Raw genomic sequence first — 20,318 nt, 5'->3', positions numbered from 1 at the left:
TCCTGTGCTGCCTTTGGTGGCTTTGAACAGTTGGGAAATGATAGACATTGCCCCTGCTTTTTAAATTTTTTTGTAGAGATAGGAATCTCGCTATGTTGCCCAGGCTGGTCTTGAGCTTCTGGCCTCATGCACTCCTCCTGTCTGGGCCTCTCAAAGTGTTGGGATTACAGGCATGTAACACCATACTTAGCCTACATGTCTTCTTAAATTATTCCTCTCCCAAAGCATAGATTTCAATTTTCCCTGACTATACACTACCAAGAATATAAATACCTTAACTCTAATATCTGTTCTACATCTTAATCCAAATCCATTTAATTTAACCCTAAGGGTCAGCCACACGTGAAAAGGAAAATTATGGCTCTCTTCCAAATTGGCCGAAATATTATGGCCACTGACAAATAACAGTATTCCTTGCATGCTAATTAAGCCACATATTCTCTCTCTCTCTTTCTTTGTAGAGACAGAGTCTCACTTTATTGCCCTCAGTAGAGTACCGTGGCGTCACACAGCACACAGCAACCTCCAACTCCTGGGCTTAGGTGATTCTCTTGTCTCAGCCTCCAGAGTAGCTGGGATTATAGACGCCGGCCACAACCGCCTGGTTATTTTTGGTGCAGTTTGGCAGGGGCCGGGTTTGAAGCTGCCACCCTCGGTATATAGGGCCAGCGCCCTACCCACTGAGCCACAGGCACCAACCACATATTCTCTTTTTATTAACATCTAGTATTAACTCCACCACTATTCCTGGACTCAGTTAACATCCCGTCAAGATACTTTGGTCCCATGGCGCCTGTGGCTCAAAGGAGTAGGGCGCCGGCCCCATATGCCGGAGGTGGAGAGTTCAAACTCTCTCTCTCTCTCTTTCTCTCTCTCTCTCTTCACAGTCTTAACTATGTCGCCCTCGGCAGCAGCTCAAAGCAACCTCCAGCTCTTGGGCTTAGGCGATTCTCTTACCTCCCGAATAAATGTCCTGTTGTGTTTTCTAAATTTGAGGATTAATTGAGAACATGCGTGCAGGTTGTATCTGCCAGTGCCTGAGGCGCATCTCTGCCACTATGCTAAACCGCGCGTTCAGGTGTCCAGTTCGGCGTCCTCACGCCTCAGCTTCTTCCCTCTGGTGAGCTCTTGGGCCGGGTTTTCAGGGGCCCCATCTGCTCCTGAGTCAGCTCCCTGCTGTCTCATTGGCCCGACGCTCGGCAGGCGGGGACAGAGAGGCGGGACCTGGGAGGAAGCCCCCAGTTTTATCTTGTCTATTGGATAACCTGCCAGTGCGTCAGAAAATTCATCCAATGAGGACCAAGCAGGAACTATCGGCTCCGCCCCGGAGCCTGGGCGCGACATATAAAACCGCCTACTCGGCATTACTGGGATTCCGCAAGATCTGTCAGATCTGGAAGCTAGCGGCCCTTGCTCGCGCCCCCACCCTCCCACACACAGACGACGCCAGCGAATTGGAAGATCTTAAGCCTGGGCCTCACGTCCCCCGACCCCTTTCCAGGATCTGCTGAACGCGAGCTACCAGTTCCAAAGGGCTCCAGAAGGCTTCAGCCGCTCTCACCTCGGGAGCTGCCTGAAGTCTGCGATGCAGGAGGACAGCGCTGAGCCCGCAGGTGAGAAGAGTAAGAAGCAGGACCAGAAAAAGGGGGTGGAGATAAAAGGCCCAGTGTGCGATGTTGGTGCGTGAGGTGTGGGGCACGGAGGAAAGTGCTGACATCTGTTTCCCTCTTCTTCCCGCGACCTGCCTTCGCCAGTTCCCCCTCTCCCTTCTCTCCCTCTTCTCCCTCTTCCAGCTGCAGCAGGCCCTACAGCCCGGCTTCGTCGCAGCCGCCGCCCACCCACGTGAGCGCCTGCAGCCCCCACCTGGAGAGGGAGGGGCAGAACCGGGGTGAAAACCTAGCTGGGGTGTGGACAGAGCGTTGGCTCCTGGGACTGATGCGACCTCCAAGAGAGAGCACGGGAAACATTCGGAAACCCCTGACTTTTTTTTTTTTTTTTTTGGCAGTTTTTGGCCGGGGCTGGGTTTGAACCCGCCACCTCCGGCACATGGGGCCAGCGCTCTACTCCTTTGAGCCACAGGCGCTGCCCTGGAACCCCCTGACTTTTTACTTTCTTCCTCTCTCATCAGGAGGCGATTCACGATTAATGACTTTGAAATCGGGCGCCCTCTGGGCAAGGGGAAATTTGGAAATGTGTACCTGGCTCGGCTAAAGAAAAACCATTTTATTGTGGCCCTGAAGGTTCTTTTCAAGTCACAGATAGAGAAGGAAGGACTAGAGCACCAGTTGCGCAGGGAAATTGAAATCCAGGAGCATTTGCAGTAAGGACTGTCTCAGCATGAGACTCCCGTCCTCGGTCTTTCCTCATTCACCCGTTTGCCTCTGACATCTGAACCCAGCGTTTGGTAGAATAAAGTTCTACACCCCCTGCTCATAGTACCCCCGAGAAAGGCCTTTGCTTCTACCCTGAAGATTTTTCTCTGCATTTTTACATGATGTAAATCTCTGTCAGGCACCCAAATCTTAATGCCTGTTCCCCCTTCACTCACTCCCAAATTGAGCGGTATTATTCTGGTCCCTGCACAGTTTGCCGCTTGTGTGACCAATCTGGGCCTCAGAGAACCATGACCTTTCCTCCATCCTTCCTTCAGACACCCCAATATCCTAAGGCTCTACAATTACTTCCATGATGCTCGCCGTGTGTATCTGATTCTGGAATATGCTCCACGGGGTGAGCTATACAAGGAGCTGCAGAAACACCACACATTTGATGAGCAGCGAACAGCCACGGTGAGGTGGTGGATAGAGGTTCTAGGCCTATGAGTTTACTGTTGGCTGGTGGGGACAGGGGTGGGGGAAGGTCTCTGTATCTCCAGAACAATAAATAGTGTATATAAGTTGGGATTCTTTGGTTGTAAGCAAGAGAATCTATCTTATGCAAAGAAACATATTGAAAAGCTGTGAAGGAGTCCACTGAATCAATGGATACAACGTGCTTAGAAATCGGTACCACAGGATTTTTCCAGGAAAAGGAAGCACAGCAGTAGACTCCCAGGAGCAGTGGTCAAGTCAGCTTTCTCTGTCACAATGAATGATCTTCTATCTTTTCGCCTGTTTCTAGATCATTTCCCCAGGTCTTGAAGTCTTGTGGGAGATCATCTGAATATAGCTCAGTGTAGGTTGTGCATGTGACTACTTGTTGTGTCAGGGCAACAAGGAAGATCTTTCCACTTTAGCATCCATTATATAACACCAAAAAATACTATTAAAAAGGTCATGCAGTTGACAACCAAAAAAATAAAAGATCGGGCGGCGCCTGTGGCTCATTGAGTAGGGCGCCGGCCCCATATACCGAGGGTGGCGGGTTCAAACCCAGCCCCGGCCAAACTGCAACAGAAAAATAGCCGGGCGTTGTGGCGGGCGCCTGTAGTCCCAGCTGCTCGGGAGGCTGAGGCAAGAGAATCGCGTAAGCCCAAGAGTTAGAGGTTGCTGTGAGCCGTGTGATGCCACAGCACTCTACCCGAGGGCGGTACAGTGAGACTCTGTCTCTACAAAAAAAATAAATAAATAAAAATAAAAGATCTCACTACAGTCATAAAATTCATGATGCTTATTCTATCTTATGGGGCAATTGGGCAGGTTTTACATCCAGATTGCCTTTTCTTTGCTCATTCAGATAATGGAGGAGTTGGCAGATGCCTTGACTTATTGCCATGACAAGAAAGTGATTCACAGGGATATTAAGCCAGAAAACCTGCTTCTGGGTCTCAGGGGTGAGGTGAAGATTGCAGATTTTGGCTGGTCTGTGCACACCCCCTCTCTGAGGTAGGTCTGGTAGTGACAGCAGTGGCGATGCTTGGGATGGGCCCTAAGTACTACTTAGGAATGATCCATTTTAATTCCATGTGTAAGACGCAGGAAAAAAACTAGGTTTGTTTTCAAATATTGCTCTTTTCAAATTACTCAAATTATTATTTTAAATTTTTATTTATAAATTTTTTTAGAGACAGGGTCTTTATTTAGAGCTGATATGCTCCAAATATCCCCCCCCTTTCATTGGCACTAAAATTGTGTTGGCTAAATATTTCTTGATGTTGAGAATATTCTTGTGAAAACATTCTGGATCATAAGCTAAATAGTTATATAGATGATTTCAAATAATGGATTTACTAAGCCCCAGTACTTGCTCTCTCTGAACAAGTATGAATCTCTCTCTTGATTCATATTAAAAGTCTGTGTCTATGGCTCTGTGCCTGTGGCTCAAGTGGCTAAGGCACCAGCCAAATACTCCTGAGCTGGTGGGTTCGAATCCAACCTGGGCCTGCTAAACAACAAAGATGGCTGCAACCAAAAAATAGCCAGGCGTTGTGGCAGGTGCCTATGATCCCAGCTACTTGTGCGGTGGAGGCAGGGGAATCGCTTGAGCCCAGGAGTTGGAGGTTGCTGTGAGCTGTGATGCTATGGCACTCTACCCAGGGCAACAGCTTGAGGCTCTGTCTCAAAAAAAAAAAGTCTGTGTCTCCAAGCCCCTGTGTCTGGGGGAGGACTTCCCAGGATGTCCTAAGGCAGTGGTTCTCAACCTTCCTAATGTTGGGAGCCTTTAATACAGTTCATGTGGGTCGAGACCCACAGGCTGAGAACCGCTGTCCTAAGGTTTCCCATCTCACTAGAAGCTAGGAAGGAAGGTTTCCTGCAGTCTGGGCCTCTGCTCAGTGTTCCCTCTCTGCCTTCCTCTAGGAGAAAGACAATGTGTGGAACACTTGACTACTTGCCCCCAGAAATGGTTGAGGGGAGGACATATGATGAAAAGGTAGATCTGTGGTGCATCGGGGTGCTATGCTATGAGCTGTTGGTGGGAAGTCCACCCTTTGAGAGCACCTCCTACAATGAGACCTACAGGCGCATCCTCAAGGTGAGATGGTCACACTGGGCATTCGTGGGGGAACTGGTTGGTGATGGCTTCTGGGCCTGTGGGGACCAGGAACACACCCAGTGTTGTATACTAAGTTCCAGAGTGCCCTGTAGAGACAAAAGAGAGGAAGAACATAAATTGACCAGAAATTAACCAAACTTCTCTTACTCTTCTTTCCTGGCTTAATCAGGTAGATGTGAAGTTCCCCCAAACAATGCCTTTGGGGGCCCAGGACCTGATTTCCAAGCTTCTCCGATACGAGCCCCAGAAGCGGCTGCCCCTGGCCCAGATCTTGGAGCACCCTTGGGTCCAGGCCCATTCCCGGAGGGTGCTGCCTCCATGTGCTCAGATGGCTTCCTGAGCCTCGTCTTTGTTCCTTTGTGTTTGTTTAGGGAGCTGTCCTGGCTCTACTACCTCATTTATCTTCTTGCTTTCTTCTAAGGTGCTAATTAATAAAAGCTGAATAATTTTGTATCAGGTCTTTATAGTTGTTTGAGTTAGTGTGGACTATATTGAATCTTAATTTCTTGTGGAACCTCATTCCCATGAGAGTTGTTCAAGGTCATGTCCTTCTGGCACAGAGCTGGTGATTTCACTCTCCTTGAAAACTACCGCCTACTTTTATGCAGATGAGTGCCCTGGGGGTACATAATCTGTCCCCTTTACAGTGGCTCCTCAACTTGCTGTCTCTCATGTATCAAACACTACTGCCTCTTTGTACTGACGTTTAACATGCTGCTGTTTCTGAAATAAAATGTTTTCCTGCACATCAATTAGGCAAGACAAGAAAATAAAGGGCATCCAAATGGGAGCAGAGAAGGTCAAACTCTCCCTCTTTGTGGAGGATATGATCTTACACTTAGAGCACCACAAGACTCCTGGAAGTCATCAAAAAATACAGTAATGTCTCAGGATATAAAATCGAGGTCCACAAGTCAGTTGCCTTTGTATACACCAATAACAGCCAAGATGAGAGGCTAATTAAGACAACTCCCTTCACCATAGCCCGGAGGAAAATGAAATACCTGGGTATATACCCGACAAAGAAGTGAAGGACCTCTATAAAGAAAATTATGAGGGTGGCGCCTGTGGCTCAGTGAATAGGGGACTGGCCCCATATACCGAGGGTGGTGGGTTCAAACCCAGCCCTGACCAAACCTCAATTGAGGCAAGAGAATCACCTAGGCCCAGGAGTAGGAGGTTGCCGTGAGCTGTGTGATGCCACGGCACTCTACCAAGGGCGATAAAATGAGACTATGTCTCTAGAAAAAAGAAAATTATGAAACCCTAAGAAAGGAAATAGCAGAGGACTTTAACAAACGGATGAGGATACCATGCTCATGGCTGGGAATAATCAACATTGTTAAAATGTCTATACTTTCCAGAGCAATCTACCGATTCAACGCCATCCCTATTAAAATATCAACATCCTGGGTGGTGCCTGTGGCTTAGTGAGTGGGGTGCCGGCCCCATATACTGAGGGTGGTGGGTTCAAACCCAGCCCCGGCCAAACTGCAAAAAAAAAAAATAGCCGGGCACTGTGGCGGGCGCCTGTAGTCCCAGCTCCTCGGGAGGCTGAAGCAAGAGAATCGCCTAAGCCCAGGAGTTGGAGGTTGCTGTGAGCTGTGTGACACCACGGCACTCTACCGAGGGTGACAAAGTGAGACTCTGTCTCTACAAAAAAAAAAAAAAAAATCAACATCCTGTTTTCAAGACTTGGAAAAAATAATTCTGCGTTTTGTATGGAACCAGAAAAAAAAACAACCCTATAGCGAAGGCAGTTCTTAGTGATAAAAACAAAGCTGGAGGCATCACCATACAGGACCAGAATTTAGGCTACAAGGCCATATAGGTCAAGACAGCATGGTATTGGCACAAAACGAGAGACATAGACATTTGGAATCAAATAGAAAACTAGGAAATGAAACCAACAATTTAAAACCACCTAATCTTTTTTTTTTTTTTTGAGACAGAGCCTCAAGCTGTCACCCCTGGGTAGAGTGCTGTGGCGTCACAGCTCACAGCAACCTCCAACTCCCTGGCCCAAGTGAGTCTCCTATCTCCGCCTCCCAAGTAGCTGGGACTACAGGCGCCCGCCACAACGCCCGGCTATTTTTTGAAAACCACCTAATCTTTGATAAGCCAAACAAGAACGTACACTGGGGGAAAGACTCCCTATTCAATAAATGGTGCTGGGAGAACTGGATATCCACATGTAAAAGACTGACACCGGACCCGCACTTTTCTCCACTCACAAAAATTGATTCAAGTTGGATAAAGGACTTAAATGTTTTTGTTGTTGTTGTTGCAGTTTGGCTGGGGCCATGTTTGAACCTGCCACCCTTGGCATATGGGACTCGAGCCCTACTCACTGAGTCATAGGTGCTGCCCAAAGGATTGAAATTTAAGGCATGAAATAATAGATAAAAGTCCTCGAAGAAAGCATAGGAAAAACACTGGAAGATATCGGCCTGGGGAAAGACTTTATGAAGAAGACTGCCATGGCAGGGTGGCACGTATGGTTCAGTGGGTAAGGTGCTGACACCATATACTGAGGTTGGCAAGTTCAAACCAGCCGCCAAACTGGTTGTTATGGTGGGCACCTGTGTTACCACTTATTTGGGAGGTTGAGGCAAGAGAATTGCTTGAGCCCAAGAGTTGGAGGTTGCTGTGAGCTATGATGCTATGACACTCTACTGAGGGTGACAAACTCTGACTCTGTCTCAAACAAAAAAAGTTTTGTTTTTTTTTTTAATTTTTTCGTAGAGATAATAGTCCTGCTATCTTACCCAGGCTGGTCTTGAACTTCTGGCCTCATGCAGTCCTGCTGTCTGGGTCTCTCAAAGTGTTGAGATTACAGGCATGAAACACCATAGTTAGTCTACATGTCTTTTTTTTTTTTTTTCTTGTAGAGAAAAAAATAATTTTTTCAGAGTCTCACTTTATCGCCCTCGGTAGAGTGCCGTGGCGTCACACAGCTCACAGCAACCTCCAACGCCTGGGCTTAGGCGATTCTCTTGCCTCAGCCTCACGAGTAGCTGGGACTACAGGCGCCCACCACAACGCTCGGCTATTTTTTGGTTGCAGTTTGGCGAGGCAGGATTTCTCTTGCCTCAACCCTTGGTATATGGAACCGGTGTGCTACCCACTGTGCCACAGGCGCCGTCCTCTGCATGTCTTCTTAAATTATTATGCTCCCAAAGCATACTTTTCTCTGTTTTCTTGTTTTTTGGGGTTTTTTTAGACAGTCTCACTATGTCGTCCTTGGTGGACTGCCATGGGGTCACAGCTCACAGCAACCACTAGCTCTTGGGTTTAGGCGATTCTCTCACCTCAGCCTCCCAAATCGATGGGACTATAGGCGCCCGCCAGAATGCCTGGCTATTTTTTTGTTGTAGTTCATTCGCGGGCCCAGGCTGGTTTCGAATCCGCCACCGTTAGTGTTTGTGTCCGGCGCCACAACCACTGCGCTTGCAGCACTGAGCCTAATTTTTCTATTTCTTTTGTGGAAATGGGGGTCTTGTTCTTGCTCAGGCTGGTCTTGTACTCCCAGCCTCAAACAATCCTCCCACCTCAGCTTCCCAGACTGCTAGGATTATAGGCATGAGCCACCCCACTTGGACAACTTTTTTTTTTTTTTTTTTTTTTTGAGACAGAGCCTCAAGCTGTCGCCCTGGGTAGAGTGCCCTGGTGTCACAGCTCACAGCAACCTCAAACTCCTGGGCTTAAGCGAGTCTCCTGCCTCTGCCTCCCACGTAGCTGGGACTACAGGCACCCGCCACAACACCCGGCTATTTTTTGGTTGCAGCCCTCATTGTTGTTTGGCAGGTCTTGGGCTGGATTCGAATCCGCCAAATCAGGTATATGTGGCTGGCGCCTTAGCCACATGAACCACAGGCGCTGAGCCCCACTGGGACAACTTTTCTCCACTTTTATTTAGTTTATTTTATTATTTGTTTTTATTAAATCATAACTTTGTACATTGATGCATTTATGGGGTTCAGTGTACTGTTTTGATGTGTTATGCTTACACTGAACATCGGAACACATCCATCACAATTATACTAATTTCTTTCTTTTTATTTATTTTTTTTTGTAGAAACAGAGTCTCACTTTATTGCCCTTGTAGAGAGCTGTGGCATCACAGCTCACAGCAGCCTCCAGCTTCCTGGGCTTAGGTGATTCTCTTGCCTCAGCCTCCTGAGTAGCTGGGATACAAGCACCTGCCACAACACCCTACTATTTTTTTGTTGCAGTCTGGCCAGGGCCGGGTTTGAACCCACCATCCAAGATATATGGGGTAGGTGCCCTACCCACTGAGCCACTGGCGCCACCCAATACTAATTTCTTAATAGCTTTGAAATGTATCATGCACATTAGGTGAGGTTCCCCCCAAATACCCTCCCTCCACCCGTATCCCCCCTCCCCTCTGCTCTCTTCCCTTCTACTGTCTGGACTATAGTTTTTTTTCTCCACTTTTAAACTGTGATCTTGCTAAGGCATTTTCTGCGCACCCTGTTTTCATTTTAATAACTATATATATCCTCAACTCATTGAAAGTTCTATTTTATTGGTGGTGCCTGTAGCTCAGTGGGTAGGGCTTTGGCCACATACACTGAGGCTGGGGGGTTCAAACCCGACCTGGGCCAGCTAAAATCAACAATTGACAACTGCAACAAAAAAATAGCTGGGGGCGGCGCCTGTGGCTCAGTGAGTGAGCTGCCAGCCCCCTATATGGAGGGTGGTGTGTTCAAACCCAGCCTGGCCAAACTGCAACAAAAAAATAGCTGGCGGTTGTGGCAGGCCCCTGTAGTCCCAGCTACTCGGGAGGCTGAGGCAAAAGAATCACCTAAGCCCAGGAGTTGGAGGTTTCTGTAAGCAGTGTGATGCCATGGCACTCTCCCAGGGTGACAAAATGACTCGGTCCGTAGGAAAAAAAAAAAAATAGCCAGGCATTGTGGCGGGTGCCTGTATTCCCAGCTACTTGGGAGGCTGAGGCAAGAGAATCCTTTAAGCCCATGAGTTTGAGGTTGCTGTGAGCTGTGATGCCACAGCAGTCTACTGAGTGGGACATAGTGAAAAAAAATAGAAAGTTCTATTTTATTCTTTCACTTTCATACTCATGAAAAGAAAATAGAGTCACCAATGGAAACTACCAACATGGTGCATAATATAATTCTCAAAAGACTGTTATAATTCACAATGTAACTTTTTTTTTCTTTTTTTTTTTTTGCAGTTTTTGGCCAGGGCCGGTTTTGAACCGACCATCTCTGGCATATGGGGCCGACACCCTACTCCTTTGAGCCATAGGCTCCACCCATATGGCTTTGTTTCTTATCTGCCATCAGTTAATGATGGGTTTCTTTCAGGTTGTTAAAAACAAAATTACAACAAGAACAACAACAAAAAATTAGAACAAATATAGATCTAACTGTCTTTTATCTGTAATTCATCAATCAGGACCGTCTGTATTCTACAAATAATTAGGGCTCCCACTGGGCAATGGTGGAATAATAGGTTTTGTAAGGTAGGGTCAAGGAAGCAGAACAATAGAAAATAATCTCATTGGTTAATATCAGTTTGCTTCAGTTTACTTTTTTCTAAGGTTTAAAGCAGAGAGGACTGCTTTATTATGCTGGCTCAGGTAGACTGGAATCTATTGCTTTCAGAAAACAAATTGGTCTAGTTTAGGATCTGTTTCCTTAAAGTTTCAGTTTGATTATATGGCATTTAGCGCAAGTGACTCCATTTTGGTTTGGTCTAGTCTGTTGATGCCTAGGGTAGGAACTCAGTTTAAAATAATGGCTTCCCTTGGGCGGCACCTGTGGCTCAAAGGGGTAGGGTGCCGGTCCCATATGCCAGAGGTGGCGGGTTCAAACCCAGCCCTGGCCAAAAGAAAAAAAAAAAAAAACCCACAAAAAAAATAAATAAATAAATAAATAAAATAAAATAAAATAATGGCTTCCCATAATTATTGTTTAACAGCATTCACCTTTGTGTCTTTCTGCATCTATGCTTGTTCTTTTCATGGTCTTGTAACTGAATGAAAGTCCGATTGCACATCACTCAAAAAACCAAACTCCAGAGACAAACGCTGGTTATAAGAAGAGTAGGTTTACTCAAGAACCCGCACTCTGAGGAGATGGTGGATTATTGTTGCAAAGATCCTGTCAAAGTTTCCAGGCTGCCTTAGAGTTTTAAGGGAGAAGCTGGTGTGTAAAACTACTTCCAGATAGCATGGCTCCTCTTGTGGTCTTATTGAGTAATGTGCCATTTAGTGGTACATTACTGTTTCAGTTAGGTGGGGACCCTGTAGCCTTAAAGTCATGTGAGGCCTTCTGGGTCCTTATGTGCAGCCTTTTGACTGAATCCAAATTTTATAGAACAATCCTTTTATTTTTATTAATACATTTCTGTTGGCATTTATATTTTTATTTTATTTTTAAAGTGAAGATATTTAAAATTCCAAAGGATCATCAAGCTGGTGGGAAGGGTGAGGAGGGAATGGGTACGATCACACCTAACAGGTACAATGCACATTATCTGGGTGATAAGTGCATTAATAACTTTGACTCACTGTACAAAAGCAATTCATTTAGCCAAAACATTTGTATTCCTGTAATATTCTGAAATTTAAGAAATAAGTAAAATAAAATACCAAAGGATAAAATAAATTTCAATGAAATAATCCTCCCAGATTGGCACAATCAGAACTTTAGTAAGTCATAAGGACTAAATGGGTGGTTCCTATGCTCATGATTTAGTTCTAACTTCTCCCACTTGAGTGGTGCAACTAACACAAGATGCTGATTTGTGACAGTTTTTAGAGGTCAATTATGCTAGTCTGTTATCAGTTTGGTTTTTTGGTTTTTGTTTTTTTTTTTTGAGACAGAGTCTCAAGCTGTTGCCCTGGGTAGAGTGCTAGGACATCAAAGCTCACAGCAACCTCAAAATCTTAGGCTTGAGCGATTCTCTTGCTTCAGCCTCCCAAGTAACTGGGACTACCGGCGCCTGCCAGAACACCCAGCTATTTTTTTTTTTTTTTTGCAGTTTTTGGCCAGGGCCAGGTTTGAACCCACACCTCCCATATATAAGGCCAGCACCCTACTCCTTTGAGCCACAGGCGCTGACCCCAACCTAGTTATTTTTTTTAGTTGTCATTGTTGTTTGGCAGGCCCGGCCTGGATTTGAACCGGCCAGCTCCAGTATATGTGGCTGGTACCCTAGCCACTAAGCTACAGGCACAGAGCTTCGACAGTATTTTTAAAAACTATCTGTTTAGCAGCCCATCATGTCAAAGAAGACCAACAGAGGGCTAAAGGAAGAAAATAGGCTGGGCAGGGTGACTCGCACCTGTAATCCCAGTGATACCAGAATTTCATCTTCAGTAGGTTCTTGGTCTCAGTGATTCGAAGAATAAATCTATAGACCACAGATCAGTGGTAAGACAGGATTTATTTACAGAAAAGAATACAAAAACAACAAAGCTCCCAGCAGGGAGAGAAAACCCAAGTCAGGAGAGAAAAGCTCTCTCTCTCTGTTTCCCTCCCTGGGCTCTTTGTCTAGGGGTATATATAGGTGCATGGGTTCCTTCTATATGAGGCCAGGAGACGAATGGATACAGTCCTTTCCGCTGGGGCAAGGTGAATGAATGTATTAATGATTGGACACAGTTCATTCAGGGAATTGAGGACTGGGGCACCACCTGTCCTGCATCACTAGCACTTTGGGAGGCTGAGGCAGATGGATCTCCTGAGCTCAGGAGTTCAAGACTAGCCTGAGCAAGAGTGAGACCCCGTTTCTAAAAAAAGAAAAAAATAGCCAGGCTTTCTGGCAGGCACCTGTAGTCTCAGCTACTTGGAAGGTTGAAGCAAGAGGATCTCTTGAGCCCAAGAGTTTGATGTTGTTGTGAGCTGCAATGCCATGGCAGTCTACCAAGGGCAACAGAGTGAGACTCTGTCTCAAAAAAAAATTAAAAAAGGGTGGTGCCTGTGGCTCAAGGAGTAGGGCACCGGCCCCATATACCAGAGGTGGTGGGTTCAAACCCAGCCCCGGCCAAAAAACTGCAATAAAATTAAAAAATAATAAAATAAAAAGGAATAAAATAGTCTTACTTTGTCACCCTGGGTAGAGTGCTGTGGTGTCATAGTTCACAGCAACCTCAAACTTATGTGCTCAACTGATCCTCCTACCTCAACCTCCTGAGTAGCTGGGACTACAGGCGCCTGAAGCAAGACAGAGCCTCTTGGTTCTTGGGAATGACGCAGAGTGAAGAAGTGACTGGTCAGAACTACTGCAGGGTGGCGGAGCCTATGGCTCAGTGAGTAGGGTGTGGGCCCCATATACTGAGGGTGGCGGGTTCAAACCCGGCCCCGGCTAAAACTGCAACAAAAAATAGCTGGGCGTTGTGGCAGGGGCCTGTAGTCCCAGCTACTTGGGAGGCTGAAGCAAGAGAATCCCTAAGCCCAAGAGCTGGAAGTTGCTATGAGCTGTGATGCCACATCACTTTACCAAGGGCAACAAAATGAGACTGTCTCTAAAAAAACAACAAAAAGGAGTACACACAGATCGTGGGGCCCAGATACTGTCTCTAATGCCAGAGATACTGCCAGTTTCCAACAGGCATTTATTGAGATTGAAACAAAGAAGTGTAACAGAAAATGTTACAAGAAAAACGTTACGGGGGTGGGGCCTGTGGCTCAAAGGAGTAGGGCACCAGCCCCATATACCAGAGGTGGCCGGTTCAAATCTACCCAGGCCAAAAACCGCAAAAAAAAAAAGTTATAAATGTTATATAGTGTAGCAGGATGTGCAGGAAGTGCAGACATGAGTGTTTTCCTCCTGTTGATGTATCTAATATGGGAAACATGTGCTGTTCATTGGTCTGAGTGGTATCTGTCTTCAACTATCTCTGCCTAGCTAAATGATTTATTTGTCTTGTATATGGTTGCAACTGTTGCTGCTAACACACATGCCCTAGTCTGCAATGCATGTGACTACAACTTTGTTGCAGTTCACATGCCCGACTCTGTGTCCCAGGTCAGCAACTGTTGTTGCTTCCCTGGATATCCTGTTCTCTTTGCACATCTTGAGATTTTTTACCTGTTTTTTTATCTTTTTTACCTGTTTCCCACACCTATGATTTATGGCTCCTTATGTTTTACTTTATCTCAGTCATGGTCACCTAGCAAGCAAACAAGTACAAGGTTAAGCATAATGAGAATTGCATTGATTACACATTTCTCCACAATCATTGATTAACATTATTTCATAAAAGACAGTTGGAATTTATTCTCCACAGGTACCCACCACAACACCTGGCTAGTTTTTTTCTTTTTTTTTTTAGAAGAAACAGGTTTGCTCTTGCTCAGGCTAGTCTCAAACTCCTGAGCTCAAGCAATTCACTGGCCTTTGCCTCCCAAACTGGTTAGGATTACAGGTGTGACCCACACAACCTGGCCAGAAAATAGATTCTTCAGTGGAGACTGGGAATTGCAACATTATCTTGTTTCTGCTAAAGATAAGATGATTTGCTTGCTTTGTGATACTGCACTATCAACATTAAAGGAATTCAATGCTTATCAGCATTACAACATTATAACACTTGTAAGGACCACAAATACTTTAAATTAGCAAGAGAAATAGGAAAAGTTGTATTGCAAAAATTAAAGGGTGAAAAACAAAAGCAAAGACAATTTTTCCAAGTGTGGTACCCAGCCAAAGGACCCCTAAAGGCCCTAACTGTCTCAGCCTGAGTCCCCACACATCTCAAACCCCTCCCCCTTGGGCTAATTCTGAGAAATGGTTTCAGGACAAGGAAGTTCCCTGAGTTCCCAAGAACTCCTAGCAACAGGTAAAACAATGGTAGAACTTACCCCCTAGCAATGGCTAAACAATGGTGGAAAGTTTACTCAAGTAAAACTTCCTAAGCCAAGTTTGTCCTCATGCCAGCTGCCACGATGCAACCCCCTGAGCCGACCAGCCCCCCTGACTGTAACCCCGCCCTGAGCTACCCACTGAGCTAACCAACCACCACGTTCTGCTTCTGTTTTTACTTGGCTTGCCACGATAGCACAAAAATGGTATAAAAGACAGCCTGCTTTTCTCTTTGGGGCCGTTTGCCCTTTGGGCAGCGACCCACCTGCACAGGCGTAATAAATCATCATCTGATTTATACCTGAAGTGGGGTCCAAGTTTTTCTTCCAGGTGGCAATAGGTAGGTACAACATTTCTGGGGGCCCCAGCAAGATTGCCACCCCCAGACTCCCACCCATGCCCACCACCACCGACGGCTCCAGGGGAAGGCCTCGGAGAGAAGTTCTTCCGCCCCCCAGAGTCCTCAGATATGTGGAGCCAAGGCATAGGTTTCCAAAACTTTTGAATTGGTGATTAATCAGTAACACCTGATGAGTTTTATATGTTTGTTTGGATCTCCAGAGGTTTTTTGGGGGAAACCACACCAGTTGGATGCAACTACATGGTCTGTTTCCAGATTGGTAGGGAGATGTCTCTCCCCATCCTGAGTCTTGTGTCTGGCTCACATAAGTGAGTCCTGGGTCTTGTGCCTGGCTCACAGCAGTGATTCCTGGGTCTCATGGGAAACTCACAGAGGTGAGTCCTCACTGTGTCTTTGTTTTGGTCTTTCTGTCTCTTGGGAAACTCCCTTTTCCATGTCAGTAAGAATGTGTGAAACTTGTCAGTCTTTTTTGTGCCCGGTCTCTTAGTTTCTCTTCTTTGGACTCACAGAGTGTGGATCTGTTAGTCTGTCAGCCCTTCCTTTTAGGACTCACAGAAGGTGGGTCTTCATTTTGTCTAGTTTTTCTCTTCTTTAGACTCACAGAGAGTGAGTCCCTAGTCTATCAGGTCCTCTTCTTAGGACACACAGAGGGTGGGTCTTCGGTTTGTTTGGCTAGTGTGTGTGAGTTGTTTGTCAAATTTGTGTTTGCTGTTTCCAATGGTTTGTCAGAATTCCTTTCAAAGATTGGTCAATTCCAAGTTTGGGTGTCAACATTTCTGTTTTCTTATTGTCTGCCAACGTGTCAACATAGAATTTGTTTTATCCCCTATGTCTCCCACTGCCCTGTAACCCACTTGCAGTTAAAACCCTCTCTTTCTGGCAATTAAAGAGTTATTACAAAGTTAGTAAAACTGTTCCTCCCTTTGACTGCTAAAAGCTGTGGTTGCTATGTTACAAATAGTCTTGAGATAAGGTACTGGCATTCAGCAAAAGACTCAAGGTCAATTACTCATTTAGAACTAAAGGAAAACAAACAAACAACAGTCCTCTTTACCTTTTTAAAACAGCAGCCACTTGACATTCCTCCGTTTGGCTCTTATTCTGCTGATCCTCAGACAACCTCCAGGAGGGGGACAGGTGGTGGTCCGTCTGAGGGGAGGCACCCCCTGGAAACCCCAGGGTCCCCAGAGAACCTGGAGCCCCCCAGGAGACTGGCTGACGATCACTCCTAAATTCACCTGTAAGTCCCCTCCAGAGGTAAGAACATCTAATTTTGACTAGTGTCTGCAGACATTAATATAATTATCCATGGTATTTTTGTTGTGCTTATTTGTTGTGAATTGTTAGCAAAATATGTAACTGTTTGTTAAATTCAATTGTTGTAATTTGTGTAGAGCCTCTGAGGGAAGGCCAAAGAGACCAGAACCTCAGGTTGCTGGGCTATTGACCTGTCAGAAGCTTTTGGAGGCATAAGAAGCCTCAGCCCTACTGGCCAGTCGGGAGCTCCCAAAAACGTGTGTTAGCACCTGTCACCAGAAACACCATGAAAATGAAAGCGGGCGTCCAATCAACCCCTGGAATATTAGATCACCCACAGGCCTATTAAAAACTATATGCGAGGGCGGCGCCTGTGGCTCAGTCGGTAGAGCGCCGGCCCCATATACCGAGGGTGGCAGGTTCAAACCCGGCCCCGGCCAAACTGCAACCAAAAAATAGCCGGGCATTGTGGCTGTAGTCCCAGCTACTCAGGAGGCTGAGGCAAGAGAATCGCTTAAGCCCAGGAGTTGGAGGTTGCTGTGAGCTGTGTGAGGCCACGGCACTCTACCGAGGGCCATAAAGTGAGACTCTGTCTCTACAAAAAAAAAAAAAAAAAACTATATGAGAAAGTGTTCTGGTTCTAGTTTTGAAAATATTAAAGTATAAGAGTAAATGTAAACTTTTAGACATTGTTCATGTCAGGCCTGAGTCATTTTGTGTCATTTGTTCAGTGTTTATTAAAAAATTAGTCTTGACCTGAAACAGTCTTGTATTAAACTGAAGAGAAAAAGAAAACAAGTGTAAAAAAGTTTTTAAAAGATTCCCTAGAACTCAACATTCTATGCCTTAGACACCTGAGTTCTAGTTCTTGTCAGCAATTGGAGGTTTCTTCATCTATATTGTTAATATAAATGTTTGTCTGTTTTTCTTTTTTATGTTTGTCTGTTTTAATTCACTGTTTTCCTGCAACATTCTGGTTCCCTGATGAGAGTGCTCCCCAACCCCCTGACCAACACCAATCCCTAGGAGCCCTCCCATACTAATTACACGGAGATGAGGGCCCCAGCAGGGTGACAGCAGCCCACCAATAGAAGAATGAACATGCAGGGGAAGAGCAGGCTCTAAGGTAAAATACAACCTCCCGTGTATTCCACAACTTCCTTGCCTCTGGAAAATAAAGTTTAACTACATTGCCCACTGTTCATATAACATCACAGACTTTTAGAGAAACTTTATACAATTTTCCTTTTTTGAGTTTGGAATTAAAAATAAAAAGAACCAGTAAATAGGAGAGAGAAAGATGTGTAAATGTCATAAATTTGTCCTGAAACAAAATAGTTGTATAAAAAAGTGAAAAGCAAGACAAAGGTTAAAAAAAGTCTAAAAGATTTGTAAAATGTCTGTGCAGGTTAAATAAAACTTATGAAGAAGTTTACATGTAATCCAGTTAACTATGTATTTCCTTTAAAATCGTTTATGCCTCTGATATTTGACAAAACTTTCAAAGTTATAACTCTAAATTTAGAGCTCGGCACCTGTAACAAAACATTGTCAAATGTAAAATAGTAATTAATTTTATATGAATTATGGTTATACATATGTTCCAATATTGTAAAGCATTGGTCTGTCCTAACACATATTGTCAGTAATAATTTTAATTCATCTAAAAAAGACTGAGTCCAAAGTTTATCCTTAAAGGAAAAAAAATATTATTCCTACTGTCTTTAGAACTTTCCTTGAAAAGTTAACATGTCTATGAGTATTGCTGACCTAACTTTAAACAGAACAAAAATCAGTCATGTGGAACCGAGCTAGTTTGTTATGGCTTTTTGTTTAAAATATTGTTAATTCTTTCTATGTTCTGTTTTCCAGAAGTCAAGAAAATAATTTCTGTCTTTTTTTTTTTTTTTTATAATTTCTGTCTTTTAAGCTATTTATAGCTTTCCTTTTCTTTTTTTTTTTCTTTTTTTTGGCCGGGGCTGAACCCGCCACCTCCGGCATATGGGACCGGCACCCTACTCCTTGAGCCACAGGCGCCACCCTATTTATAGCTTTTCAAATATGTACTTAATGAGCAGAATCTGAAATATGTATTTTTTCTCTGTCTTTGATTTCTCCAGAGTTTAAAAGCCATTTGTAAGTATTCTTAATTCCTGACAATACAGTTATTGCATAAGTTCAGTAAGAATCTGTTTTGTTCTATAGAACATGATAAAGGTAGGGAGCACCTGTGGCTCAGTGAGTAGGGTGCCGACCCCATATACCAAGGGTGGTAGGTTCAAACCTGGCCCCGGCCAAACTGCAACAAAAAATAGCCAGGCATTGTGGCAGATGCCTGTGGTCCCAGCTACTGGGGAGGCTGAGGCAAGAGAATCGCCTAAACCCAGGAGCTGGAGGTTGCTTGAGCTGTGATGGCACAGCACTCTACCAAGGGCAATAAAGTGAGACTCAGTCTCTACAAAAAAAAAAAAAAATTAATAAAAAAAAAAGAACATGATAAAGGCACTGACTCTTTTACCAAGGCTTTGTCTAGAATAATATTTGCAGAGGTGTCCAGACTGCACTAAGGAATTGAGGTTGACTTTATAAAGCCAATAAAAAAGCCCTTTAGAAAACTGACCAGATACTCATCAGTAACATTCCCTGATCTGTGGTAAGTAACGAAGGTCACTTGCTGACAGGTCTGGGAATCAAAATATGCTTGGGGACCTCAAGAGAAGAGGAATTTACCCAATGCATACAGGTATCTGATGGCACAGATAAAATTTGGGCTCATGAAAAGCTTTCAAGCTCTCAAGCCTAAGATTCATTATAAAAAAATTCCAACAAAGCCAACTTTAAAGAAAAGCCTAGATGGCTAAAAATTATTCTTACTGCACTCTAAGCAAATAATCAAACCCAGTATACTGAAAGTACAGTTTATTTTGGCAACAAGTTAGTTTTACTATATTTTGTTTTTAGTAAAGAGAAAAATTAGAGAGAAAAAATGGTTCAAAGAAAAAAGGCTGTAACCCACCTGTATTAAATCCCAGCCTTGTCTGTAATGTCAACTCATAAAATAAGACATAACTATTTTACTAAACTAATCTGTTAAATGGAGCTAAGAGACTGGTCAAAGAGTATAGAATTATATACAGTAGTTATATTTACTCTGAGACCTTAAGACTCAACTAAGATCACCAGTTGGCTACACTAGAGAATTTGTGCAGTATCGAATGTTAATTGCCCAGTGAATGATTTAACTGTAACACTGCATCCTACTGTGCCTAATCCATATACTCTGTTGAGTTTGCTGCTGGCAGAAGCCAAGTGACCCATTTGCCTGGACTTAAAGAATAACATCTAGAGACAGTCAACATGCCCTGATCCAGCCACATACGGAGAGCTGGCTGGTCAACGCAGGGCTGAAGCCTGAGGAAACTCCTCGAGGGACTTGTCTTAATTAGACTTTTGGACTTTGGGGAAAGGGGGAGAAATGTCACAGGGAAAAATATATTAGCCCACTACCACAGTATTGTTAAGGCCTAAGTAAAAAACCCAAGTAGAGTCACAGCCCCTTCCCAGCAACACGGATGAATCAAGGATTTGATTCCCAAAAAGACCAGTGGGGAATGTAGTACCCAGCCAAAGGACCCCTAAAGGCCCCTGTCTCAGCCTGAGTCCCCACATGTCTCAAACCCTCCCCCACCTTGGGTTAATTCTGATACAGGTTTCAGGACAAGGAAGTTCCCTGAGTTCCCAAGAACTCCTAGCAACAGGTAAAACAATGGTAGAACTTACCCCAACCCCCTAGCAAGGGCTAAACAATGGTGAAAAGCTTACTCAGGCAGCACCTGTGGCTCAGTGGATAGAGCGCTGACTCCATATACCGAGGGTGGTGGGTTCAAACCCAGCCCCCACCAAACTGCAAGAA

General features: G+C 44.7%; 1 protein-coding gene across 2 annotated transcripts; it reads left to right on the top strand.

Moving 5' to 3' along the window:
- The first annotated feature begins 851 nt into the window (after positions 1-851).
- On the top strand, positions 852-5,379 carry AURKC (aurora kinase C). 2 transcript variants are annotated; one of them, XM_053604409.1, is made up of 8 exons: positions 852-1,120; positions 1,502-1,613; positions 1,794-1,842; positions 2,129-2,320; positions 2,651-2,789; positions 3,676-3,824; positions 4,737-4,911; positions 5,102-5,379. In XM_053604409.1, the coding sequence occupies exons 2-8, from the start codon at positions 1,586-1,588 to the stop codon at positions 5,270-5,272; spliced, it is 903 nt and encodes a 300-aa protein (XP_053460384.1). In that variant the 5' UTR covers positions 852-1,120; positions 1,502-1,585; the 3' UTR covers positions 5,273-5,379. The 2 variants fall into 2 exon arrangements, with proteins under 2 accessions (XP_053460384.1, XP_053460383.1); XM_053604408.1 differs by having other exon boundaries at positions 1,273-1,613.
- Positions 5,380-20,318: the final 14,939 nt, after the last annotated feature.

Source organism: Nycticebus coucang, chromosome 10 (assembly GCF_027406575.1).
Source record: "Nycticebus coucang isolate mNycCou1 chromosome 10, mNycCou1.pri, whole genome shotgun sequence".
In the NCBI taxonomy this organism is placed as follows: domain Eukaryota; kingdom Metazoa; phylum Chordata; class Mammalia; order Primates; family Lorisidae; genus Nycticebus; species Nycticebus coucang.
Note: the sequence above shows the minus strand (reverse complement) of the source record. Positions and strands in the feature narration are given on the sequence as shown.